The sequence below is a fragment of the Ambystoma mexicanum genome, chromosome 6q (genome assembly GCF_040938575.1).
Source record: "Ambystoma mexicanum isolate Mex_15411 chromosome 6q, UKY_AmexF1_1, whole genome shotgun sequence".
NCBI lineage: Eukaryota > Metazoa > Chordata > Amphibia > Caudata > Ambystomatidae > Ambystoma > Ambystoma mexicanum.
The window spans coordinates 1,366,404,920-1,366,417,648 of NC_090937.1; the positions used below are offsets into that span (position 1 = coordinate 1,366,404,920).

A 12,729-nucleotide genomic window follows, 5' to 3' on the forward strand; every position below is an offset into this window, starting at 1 on the left:
CATTGTCTACACCATGGAACCTACCCATATGCCACATTTCGGGTCTGTATATATATATATATATATATATATATGATATTACCAGCCTGTAACAAGCAGAGATATGTTTCCCATCTTAAAAGAACTTCACCCTACTTGCAGACAGGAATATTCCATACCTGTCCTCGCAGGTAAGAGCATGCAGAAGTAATTGCTCCCACTAGTTCTAATTTTGTTAATGACTCCCTTACTTTTTTTTAAAACATTTTTTATTTAGGTATACAGTTAATTACAAACTTTTTACCTGTCACGATCATCCTCCCAACCTCCATTTTCTTATACTTCTGACAGTTTTTTCAAAACATTTCCCATATAGGATACCAGTGCATACAACCACCTAACATTTCCACCCCTCTATAGTGCTTCCCACCAAGCCTCGGAATCCAGTTCAAAATTTAGGAATAGATGGTTGTACCGGTGGACAGTTCTTAAAACATCTTAATTCTGGGCAGAATATGGTCAAGTGTTGTAAAGACTCCACATCTCCATTACATAATCTACAATTTGCACTGCTGGTACAGATTCCGTATCTACATATTGTGGCTCTGTTATGTAGGATATTGAGTCAAAATCTCAGGAATAGATCCCGATGTTTGGGATTTGGGAATCTTGACAAGTAGAGTGGCGTCACATCGAAGGAAGCCGTTAACGTTTTTGATAGAGAATGAAGATTGGAATTTGATCTGATTGTCTCTGTGGTTCTCCAGTCATCAGCCCACAAAATTATTTTTCTGTAGGCTGGATTCCGGCATCGCGTTTCAATTGTGACTCCTATGTTTGATGGCAATGAGTGACAAGCTTTGGCCCACGAGTCCAATGTCCAGTCAGTGTAGGTGTCTTTCTTGGTAACAGCACAGTAAATTGGTTCGGGCCATCCAGTAATTGCGTTTTACTGAAAAGTAATAGCGACTTCCATTTTATTCTTACATAGAGGGATAGAAGACCAATCTTGTGACAGATGCTAGCAATAGGGACTGCATTCGGCAGGGGTATAATGGATCACCAGAATTTTCTTTCTAGCCAGTGCCACATCTTCCATGGTAGGCCAAAACATGCTTCAGCTGCATAGGTTATTAATGGGACTACCTTCTGGTTGTAAAACTGTACAATTGGAGCCATTGAGAATTTCCCATATTTTTGTCAAATTATTTTGGGTTGGGCTATCAGTTGGTTTAATTTACTCTTCAAGCGATCTTTCCAACGACATTCAATCGCACTTCAGCTGATCATTGCTCATAGATATTTAATTGCTGGGGCCACATGCAGGCGATGATCCTTTGTGTAGCATCCCAGTGACTTAGTTTTCCTAGAGATTTTCTGGAGTTGATCCGTAACTCATTTTGGGCCACATATCGTTGGAGGGCATCTAGTTTTCTCTGTAGGCCTCCAGGGGTTCTCTCCAACACTACCAGATCATCAGCATAGAGTAGCCACCCCATCATTTGCCCATTATTTTTGGCAAGCACGACAGGGTTGGGTTGATTACGTGCCTTACGTCGGAAATGAAGAAGTTCAATAGGAAGGATGCTAAGGGGCATCCCTGTACTAGCCCATTTAGCATTTGGATTGTGTCAGTCAAAACACCTTCTTGGTTTAATCTGACTTGCAATGATGTTCCTGAGTATAGGTCTTTGCATTTAGCAAGTCTGGTGGACATTCTGAATCATACATTTTCTTCCAAAGGCGTTCTCTGACAATGGTGTCGAATGCGCTTTCAAGATTAATGCAGGCAAGATATATTTTACAATCTCCTCTAAGGGTTTGCATTTTCATGATGCTCGACAATAGCAGGTTAAGGTTGCCCCCAATGTCATTGACAAAACCTGTTTGCCTTCAAACTAGAGCTCTAGTTGTATTCGCCAAATCATTCAATCCTTTTAGCAAGACTGATGTAAAAAAATAAATCCTGAGACGTCAAGAAGGGCAATTGAGTGATAATTTCCTAGTTTTGACTGGTTGCCCTGCTTAAAGATGGGTATGATTATGCTCTTCTTCCAGGAGACTGGGATCTGGCCACTGTGGATGATCCGTTTGAACAGGATGTAACAGAATTTGGACCATGCTTCTGGGACTGCGTTTAGTATTTCGTTAGTGAGCCCATCTGGTCCTGGAGCTCGCAATTTGCTTGTTTTCTTTATGTTCATATGAATTGTCTTGATCAAAGTTAATGTTACAAGCGGCTCTCTTTATTGGTAGCAATTCATGACCTTGATGGTTGTTATACCTATATAGATCTGTGAAGTGAGACACCCATACTTGTTCTGGCACTGGATTCAAGAGAAACGGGCAAGTGGAATGCTGCCTCCATTTAGTAATTGCCATACATTCCGGGTGTTGTTCGATCCTAGAGCTTTGAGCATTGCTTCCGAATCTCTTTGAAACAGTAAGGCTTTAGGCGCTGCTATCAACTTGCGCTATGTTTGCTTTCTCTTTTTGATCAGTTGTGCTCTCACGAGCAGAGGAGTGCTTTGGTGTTCTCTCACTTATTTAAGCAATAGACGTTTTTGCTTATGTACTATATTGTCAAAGCAATGTTTCAATACGTTTTTTGGAATCCCGTCCCTTTAATTACATCCAGTGTCTACCTGGTTCCAATTCTATGGGATGAGTTTGTGGGGCAGATTTACTAAGCATACTGCAAGTTAGAATCAAGGGATCACGGTCACTAGCTGTCGTGGGTGTCACACAAGGAAATGGTTCAACTTAGCATATTGGATGATACAAAGAAATAGTCAGTTGTCAAACGCATTAATCCATTTTTCCAGGTCTTTGCTCCTTGCAAGTCTCCTTGCAGATTGCCTTTTAACATATGAACCCGCCTTGCACTAGTCTCTTCTTTCCATTTTCGCTATCTCAAAATGTTATTTTTAGACAGTGCACGTCTTATTCCATTTTCTTGCAGTTCCAAGCAGTCTACATTTAGGTCTCCACATAAACTGAAACAGGGATCTTGTAGTGTTTCGTTGATAGCATCTATTTGGGACATCACTGTGGATTCCAGTTTAGTTAAGTTGATTTGCTTATTTAGCGTGCCAAACCGGGAGGTATCTGGGCGCTTTTTTACCTGAATGTACAACAATTGTTACAAGAGACTGATAATAGAAATTACCAGGACAGGTGAAGACAAAAAGTGGCAGAGAAAGTGCAGTGTTAAGCAAGGTATTAGACTTGTGTTACATATCAAGTCACAGAATTACAAGAGGCATACAACAGTATACTAGAAGCTATGTAGTGTTCTATTACAGTGCAGGGGATGTACTGGCTAATAGGTAGGTTACCAGGGCAGGTGTGGAAAGAAGGTGGCAGTAGAGTGCGGTGCCAGGCAAGGGTCCTTGACTTCTATTACGGAAACAAGTCGTGGGTGTATAGAAGACATGGAGTTGGAGAGTAGGAATATAAAGAGTTCATGTCTCATGCTGGAGCTCTGAAGTGGTATGTTCAGCATGGATGGTCACTTGATGATGCAGGTATTGGCTGTGATCATTCTGGTCGAGTGGTTGAAGCATTCATCAGGCAGGAGAGGTGTGGAATTAATTAGACTGGGAAAAGAGCCATGCTTTTACCTTCTTCCGGAAGTATAGGTTGAATACTGCCAAGTACTTACAAGTGGTGCTCACTGCTTGCTCATTTAGTTTGATGATCAGGATTTGAATAAAGGGATTTGGTTGAATTTCTCTTACAATTTCGAATTTTAGAGTGTTGTTCACAATGATGGTTAGACCTGAAGTAGACCTACCTGTAGCACCATTGACTGCTTTATTGTGAAAGGTAGAAAAACCATCCAAGAAAGGAACTTCATTCAGCCAGGTCTCTTGTAAACATAGAAGGCTTGGATTGGCCAATTGAGAAGGTAAACCTTTTAAGAGATGAGTGAAACCACGGGTGTCCCATGATCCAATTTCAAAAAAATGCCGCGATTCCGCTTCCTTCTGGCTTTGTGATAATTGCCATTGAGTGGGGAAGTCCCAATGTCCTTTTCATTGGCAATACTTGTTCCAGTCGACGCATTATGACTTTTGATGGTCATTTTTTATGTATTTAGGCGACTTGTGCATGGCGTTTCCCTGTCTTTTCCTAGGGATGTTTCCACCGGAGACGCTTAAGTTATTTTGAATTTTTTTCTTTGTGGTTATGAAGTTCTTATTCTCATGAAAATTGGTATGCGATAAGCCTCCGCAATCACTTCTGTGGTTTCTCGTGTCTGGCTCTTTTGCATCAAAGCCAACTGGGCATATTTGGTCACAAATATCTAAGATCTGGGACGCCAACGCTGCAGTTGCCATGTGGAGGGATACTCTGTCATTTTCATCTTCATTTATAAATGCTACGCTTTTGATGTCAGTAGCGTGGATTACACGTAGCTTAGGTACTGGGTTGAAAAAGACGCATAATATTGTTGCAGTCTAGAATGAGGCCATTGTCTGCTTTCAGTACCCTTTCTAGAGTGACTTGAAAGGCTCTTAAGGTATTAGGGGTCACTCTTCTTTCTGTGTCTCTTACCACTTGTGTTTTCCCGTGATGTTGAAAATTAGGATTCTCGTACTTCATGGTCTTTTTTAGCTCAGTTGGCGATGCGTTTTTGATCAGATGTGTTAATGAAGAGTCTGGAATTGTATTTGTATTTATTTGTATTTGTTTTATTTATATAGCGCAGACCGGGCCCAAAGGCAACCGGGCGCATATCTTGGCAGAAAATTACAAGTATAACATATCATCACAATGGTACCAACAGATTGTGAACAAAATATACAAAATATACAATTGACGTTACAAATCAGAGCAATAAGCAGAACAGTAGTGCCGGAACAAAGCAGAGCTGGGTCCCAGATGGCCCGTCAGAGTCAGAAGAGCGGTTGTTAGTGAGATGTAACTAGCCAAAGCTTGGCTTTGTGTTTGAATAGGTTAAATGACGGTAAGGTTCTGATAGTGAGTGGTCCAGTGTTCCAAAGCTTGGTTGCCAGGACAGGGAAGCTGGCACCCCCAGCTGTATGAAGCTTTGAATCTAGGGATTGCAAGACCGTGGGACTGTGCAGATCTAAGTACTCGCGTTGGTATATGTTGAGTGAATCGAGAGGCTAGATATGAGGGGGCCTGGTGGTTAACACATTTGTATGTAAGGGTCAGTGCTTTCAGTGAGATCCTTTGGGCGACTGAGAGCCAGTTGAGGTTCTTCCTGGTTTCTGAGATGTGGGCAGATCGGGGGATATTAAGAGCCGCTCTAATGACATTATTTTGGGTAGTCTAAAGTTTGTTGAGATTACCCTGGTTAGTGCCTTGGTACAATGCATTGCAATAGTCCAGTTTGGACATAAACAGGGTCCTGGCCAGGGTCATGCAGTTCTGGGCGGTAAGGAATGGGCGACAGGCTGAGATCAATTTGCAGGTGTAGGCAGACGCAGCAGCCACTGCATTGGTTTGTCGGGTGAGAGTCAAGGAGGCGTCCAGGTAGATACCCAGAGTTTTGGTATCTTTCGATACTTTAATTAGATTACCGTCAATGTTAAAGGAGCCGAACAGGGGACTCAGTTTAAGTCTCTGTTGCGTGCCTAAGATGAGAAGCTCAGTCTTGTCATCGTTGAGGCACAGCTCGGGCTGGGCCATCCATGCTTGTATGACAAGGTAAATGTCATTGAGGGCTTTGGAATCAACAATGTAGTCGCCAGTAATGGGTATGAGTATCTGGGTGTCATCGGCGTGATTCATGTAGGTGACACCCAGATAGTCAAGCACATCAAATAATGGTTTGGTGAAGACATTATAGAGAGTAGGGGAGACACAGGACCCTTGCGGGACTCCACAGTAGTTTCAGACATCCAGTTTGTGATTTTTTTTTTTTGTTTTTTCCATCTCTCTTCCAAGAAGAGAATTTGTTCTTGGCGTATCAATGGCATATTCATTTTGTGTATTCCTTTCTTTATCATTGCGTTCCTTAGTACACACAATCTCTCATCAGGTTGTTCTTCATATACAGACATCTGTAATAATAGGTCATCCAAAGGAGATGGGAGGTTAGGTTGGAGCAGTTTATTCGGGTCTTCATGGTAGACTTCTCGTTCATTGAACGTCCTTGCTTTGCCTGGGTCTAAATTTTCTACTGATGGCGCTTCTGCAGCTGGTAGCTTTAAATCCTTTATAAAGCAACGCAAACTTGATTTTGTGGAATTACATGGCTTTGGCATGTATTTTGTCTTCTTTGCTGGGTTAGGTTTGCGACTTTCTTTGATTTAGCAAAGGAGCCTTGAGATTTGGCAGCAAATATTGAGTAAGTCTAGGTAATCCTTGAGGGATCCAACTCTTCGGTCTCTGATAGTATGATGGCCTCTGAAGATTTACTTTTGGAAGAGGGGCCATCTATTACTATGTTCATTTAATGATGAAGTGGTATCAATTTGGGTGTAAATTCCTGTTTGACTACTTATCGAAACGCCAGAGGGACCGGCGATTTCAGCTTCCATCTGTAGAATCCCTTGATAAGTATTCGAATTACGTAGAGATTGATCTACTGTAATACATTTTAGTTTTGAATCTGAATTCCTTTTCTCAGACATTTGTATGCTTGCCAATGGAAGCATCGGTTCATCAGGTCCTTTGTTTATAGTAGAACCAAGCGTGTCCTCCCCTCGGGTCCTTTGGTCAGCTCTTGTTTCTTTGACCAGCTCGACCAGGGTCCTCAGGACTGCATTATCAAGTTCTTTATCATTTAGTCTCCTTTCGCTGGTCAATTCATTGAAGTATTCTATATGTTATGTTATAGCGCACCGTCACAGAGGGCATCATGGCGCTGGAGAGAGAGAGAGAGTGTAAAAACAAAGAGCCATCACCTTTTTGTTTTGCTGGAGAGAGAGAGACAAGAGTCAACAGGCCATCAGCAGCAAATCTAAATCTAAAACAGATATGTTTTTAAGGCTTTTGTGAAAGCCAGATGGTTGCTTTCTATTAACATGCCACTTAATTTGCATTCCAATACAAGGTTCTGTAGATGAGGTAAAAACTGGGCCAAAACTTGGCTCATTTCACTTATTTGAGTGCTGGGGTTATGGGGCGTATTGTTTTCATTGGTGCCCTTTATCAAGGTTATGTTGCCTCAATGTTTGTTATTCACTGTGTAGGTGTTGTCGTCATTGTCCAATAATGTCAGTTGGGGCATTCCAGGTTAAATTCCTCCCTCACGGAACAGTATTTTGAGTGACCTGCTTTTTGAGTCATTTACTCCAAGAGATTTGAGGATATCTCGTATCATTAAAAGGCCATCGCAGGTTTGATGTATCTGCACTGATTTACTTCTTTTCTTTTGTGGAAGTCCTTTAGGCAGCTGGCCATGTGGATTTTTGGTGAGCACCGAATTAATCAGTTGTATGGCTTTGTCTCTGTTCAGCCGTTCTCTTGAGTTTTGTTCAGGTAGAACGCAAGTGATATCGGCCGGCGAGTGTCTGATGAAGTGGTCCATGCAGCATGAGGCGGTTGGGAATTATTACTGGGGTGTGAACGATCTTTCAGACTCTGAGGTGTTTCGGTGGAGCGTGTCAAGTGTGAAACGCTGTACTGTTGTCGACCAGAATTGCTTCCTGCATTCCCGCTGCTTCACAATTTTCATCTGATGGATACGCGGTGTCCAAGGGGCAATGAGCTCTGTCACTGTTACCCCTTTTTTTCTGTTGCTTTGCACAGAGCTTTGCTTTAGGAGTCACGCATTGCTCTGTGTCCTATTTCCGGGGCAAATGCAGATCCATATCCCTCCCCACCCGCACTTTCACTTTACTGCGGGGTGTAGATTAAAGTGCTTCAAATAAGTAAAATCAATTTTAGTGGGAGCTTAAGGACCATGGGTTGCCAAAGGTCATAATTTTCCAAGTTTAAAACAATTAAATGTTACTCACGGAGGCAGTCTATACGGACGTCCAACTTGGAGAACACATTGGTTCTTGGCCACGTCACCTTGACCTGCAGACTGCAACTTCACTTTGTACCTCACTTCCATCAGGTAAAGTGGCATCTTCCTGTAGATGCTCACTTATTGACACACTGATTAAAAAAGACATCCTTGTACCAAGACTGACCAATTAATTATCGACCTATTGCTGCCCTAACATGGCCACGTAGGTACTTGACAGTGGTTGCATTCCAGCACCAGACATTTTATAGAAAATCAGAATGTCTTCAATATGTTTGTGTGGTTTTCAGTGCAGACACAGAGCTGAGTCTGCCTTGATGTGTGCTTGGGTTGGCATCTGTCATACATTGATGAGGGGGCATCTTTTTTTATTTGGTTATGCTTGACCTCGGCAGTATTCAATAGGTTTGATCATTACTTTTTGATTTCTCACAACTATCTGCATTTCAGAGAATGTAGCCTGCTGGTTTTTCTTGTTTTAATTAAAATAAAAACGATTCAATTAGACGCATTTCTTTTGGTTCATGTTTTCTTATTTTAAGTCATAACATTTGTATAGAGCTGAGCTTGCCCCAAGAGGTAGACAGAGCTCTGTACAACAAAACACCACAAACGCACAAATAGGTTAAAACACACAAATAGTTTTATCGGAACCAGGACAAACTGGCATTGAGAGAGAACATTTTCCACAAAAAAGCGTATCTGTAAAAGCCAAGAGAATTTTCAGATTGAATTGATGTAGAGTAGCTAAGTAAAATTGTAAGTAATTGTGGCAGCCAGCAGGTATCACCCCTGTCATCTATACTTTTAATGTTTACATCCAATCATTCATTAATATTTGTCATAAATAGAACCTTATACATCACTCGTGACGTATGCAACTGGACCTGAAAGCACGTTTGTCACATTGCCAGACTTTTTAAACCAGGTTCAATCTTGGTTTTGACAAACCGGCTACAGTTAAATGCATAAAAGATTGAGGTGATGGTGTTCGTCCGGCACCCTGTAACTAACACAGAACCAACCCATCTTTTCCACCTATTCCCTTTGGTCTTCAATCCACCTGAGGTAGCAAAGTCAAAAACATTGGCTTTATTTTGGAGTCTTACGTGATTTTTAAACATCAAATAATAGTCAAAATCCTTCTAAAGAGTCTGGCAACTGCAATTTGCTCTCCCTTTTCTCCCACAAGATCACCATACATGAATAATAGGGGGCCAGGGTCCATTGAAGTTGGTCAATGCAAATGCATTTTATGCACGATTTCTAGGCTGCCACTTTAGCATTTATGATTAGTTCAGAATGCCATTGTCCGCTGATCTGTCTGGTTTCCACGTGGAGAGCAGTATCTTCTTTGGTGACCTGTGCATTGTATTGTATATACGTTGAAGTGTATTCATGGTCCTGCCCCATCCTCATCTAGTATACAAGTTCAAACTTTACATTCCATCATGCAACCTTCATTCAGAAAATATTGTCAGTAAATTCCGAAAATGTCCATTGTAAAACCAGGAGAGGTATACAATGTTCATTTGCTGAGCCTTGATGATGGAATCCTTGTCCAAGAGAATTCTTTATCATTAAGCAACTTTCCAAGATCTGTATTCTTTAACATGCATTTCTTGCTCTCATGATACATGAAACACTCTGCATTGACTAATTCTTTTGTGGGCACCTATATACCGTTTGTCCTGTCTCATCGTGCAGTATAAATAATTTTAAAAAAACAAATCACTCTAGCATCTGTGTAGTGTGTCCTTCACGCCACCCCCAGCCTCAGGTTTACCAAACTATGATCCACGGTCACCGAACTTCACTTGATACCCCTCTGATCATGCATCACATTTAAAGTGAGCTGCATGCAACCTATGAGTAGGTGCCACCATACATGCACCCTCCTACCTGGCAAACATTCATAATCTCTGGCAGTCAGCGCACAATGAGAAGCCTGGTCCTTGCCATGCTAGAGCAGCAAATAGTCATGCAAAAAAGAACCAGGAAACAAACATTCTTGATCTGCGCCCCAAGACTGTGCAACCTCATACCCATCAACTTCAGACTCTGCCCCCCCTCAAACAATTAAAAGAAAAGAAACCATGACCCTCCTCCCCATGGGGCACCTTCTTCACACCCCGTAAGGTACGCCCCCGAACCTACCCAGCCCACACTTGCTCCTAAACAAAATCTGTTACATCCCACCTCTGTTCTACCCCTTCTCGACACTCTTAAATGCTCCCCACTAACGGTAAACGCCACCTATTCCCGGTTGGCCTAAATTGTAAGCTGGTAATAAATGCTATGTTGTAAGGACTCTTCTCCGCCATAACCATCTAACCTATTTCTCTGATCCCTATTGATGCACGGTGCTACGTTGCGTCCCGAAGCTAGGCTTGCACTAAAAAAATAAATGCATTGAGTACATTATTTTTTTAAAGGAGAAACCCCACCATGCTATCATGCTAACCCATGCTATCACTTAAATCCCACAACCCCAATATTCCTATTGTTCCATTGCCCCTATCTTAACGTAAATCTCCTCTAGAATATTCCTCTCAAGGAAAAGGCAGCACCGAAAATAATTCTCATGGAAAATGGTCCTGAAGGAAATGCAGTCCAGAACTAAGTTACCTGAGGAAATACGCAAGGTTTGCGATAGTGATTGAAAATGCATCTATGAAATCGAAACTTTGCATCAAGTGATTACTTATTTTCTTTTTTATTCATAGCGACCCAGCTGAACAGGACTATCTCTATGCTGTTTATTCAAGAATCTACAATGTGCCGGATGGCTATGACAAGACACACTGTCACCACATAGAGCAAGAATATAAAGTTGGGCCCCTAGCGGTTAATCGGGAAGCAATCCTGCGAACCAGCACGGATCTAAATACCAACAAGACTATTTTTACAGACAACAATGGATACCAAATGCAAAAGAGAACATATAAAGAATATACAAGCAACAGAGTAGCTAGGGTAAGCAAGCGTGTGTGTCATACATTTGTATTTTACAAAAACAAACCATAAGTACCTGCTCAGAGTGCTGCCAAGATTTTGTTGGCGGTATAGAAATACATAATTTTGATTTCCCTCTATTACTGTAGCAACAGATCAGGATTGCTTAATGTGGCCACATTCAGTAAAAGCCTCTCCCGGATTTATAGATATATATTTGTACAAATGTTTATTAGCATTTTTTTTAACCAGGGTGAACTTCAGAAAGCACTATCCTAAGCACTATCCTATCCTACATACTTCATTAAGGAAACCTTAAAACGGCTAAGGAACCTAATTGCCTCTACGTTTGATAGTTTTTAGGGGCATTTACTCTATCCCTCTATTAGAAATGTGTTTTCTATTTAGCGAGTCATCATATGAAAGACTCCCTCTACCCCCCGAAATAATAAAGGTATTAGTTCTACATTGTTGTGCTCCCCCATGACCTTTTCCCCAACCCCTGCACACCTCAGCACAATTGAAGAACTCCATTGGCCAAATCACATTATTCTGAACTTTTATTTAAAACCATTTGCTGAGGTGTTCCTGGTTATGCTCAGCATGTGACATTGAATTTTTAAGCAAGTATTGCCTTTGTTAGCATAATTCTTTCCATCTTGGTAACTTTTCTTTGTTTCTCTCTTTTCCTGTTTGTCCTCTTTTTCTGTCTAATGTTGGCTACCTGTTGCTTAGGGCATTATGAGTATAGTCTTTTGCCACACGCCTGTGGTCAATACTTGCTTTTAGTGGCCAGAAGCCCAAGTTCAAGTCACAAGTGATATGAGGTTTTTGATGAGGGAGAAGGGCCTTTGCCCGCTTGGTATTAGCACCTTGGCCTGAGGTCCTGAGTGTTAAAAAAGACCAAGCGAAAAAGGATGTATCACTTTGCGTTATGTGCATGCACATCTTGGCTGAGGATGACTGCCCTGGAAAGCAGGGAGACGAGCTCCTTCGGAAAAGATGGAGCCCTCTTTAAGTTATGGCGCTGGCAAGCTTGGACCAGGGGCTGACTGCAGATCTAATATCACCAGGTAATGCCTTCATTGCAAGCCTTCCAATTGGCTCTGGCGCACCTCCAGGTGCAACTTATTCTAAGCTGTTATAGGTTTGAAACCCTTAAGAATAAACAACCCGATTTGTAAATGTGTTTATTTCTTTTCTCTGTAGAACTATTATCCAATGGTCAGGACTGCCTATATCGAAGATGAGAGCACACAGCTAGTGCTTCTCTCTGAAAGATCACATGGTGTCTCAAGTCAAGAAAATGGGCACGTGGAGGTACAGTAAAGACTAAGCATCTATGAAGTATGGCATTGGCTTCTCTAACATTCGTCATTTTGAAAACCAGTGTAATCCTAAATGTTTATTTCACGGACCATTTAGTATTAGTTTGAGGCACCTAAACCCCTTGTAGATGATGGGGATAGTGAGGGTCTTTTTTCATAAATAAAACTCTGTAACCACCACCATGCCACCTTTGTGTGAACTTCCCTCTTGGAACTTTTACACACTGTAATAGACATTATTGCCCACAAAATATGGAAGCATGATGCTACAGAACATCAGTGCGCACCCCTGCCAAACAAACTCAAATTAAGCACACTGATGCACATTATCAAACAAACACACTGCAGCACAATCATTCACTCACCCAGCATTTAAAACTCTATTGCACACACAGCCACACACATGCATACCCTTTCCAGTTCACTTGCACTCATACATACACACATGTTAAATTACATTCGAGAAATGCACTTGGGCACACAAACACTTGTGGGCTGTAGCGCACTCTACAAATC

At 41.6% G+C, this 12,729-nt stretch overlaps 1 protein-coding gene across 2 annotated transcripts in view; it reads left to right on the forward strand.

The window, feature by feature from the left end:
• MAN2B2 (mannosidase alpha class 2B member 2) overlaps positions 1–12,729 on the forward strand; it is a 777,500-nt gene that overhangs the window by 529,996 nt on the left and 234,775 nt on the right. For both annotated transcript variants that reach the window (XM_069631990.1, XM_069631991.1), the window contains 2 exons: positions 10,657–10,906; positions 12,095–12,205. In XM_069631990.1, coding sequence (XP_069488091.1) covers positions 10,657–10,906; positions 12,095–12,205 — 361 coding nt within the window. The remainder of the gene's footprint in view (positions 1–10,656; positions 10,907–12,094; positions 12,206–12,729) is intronic.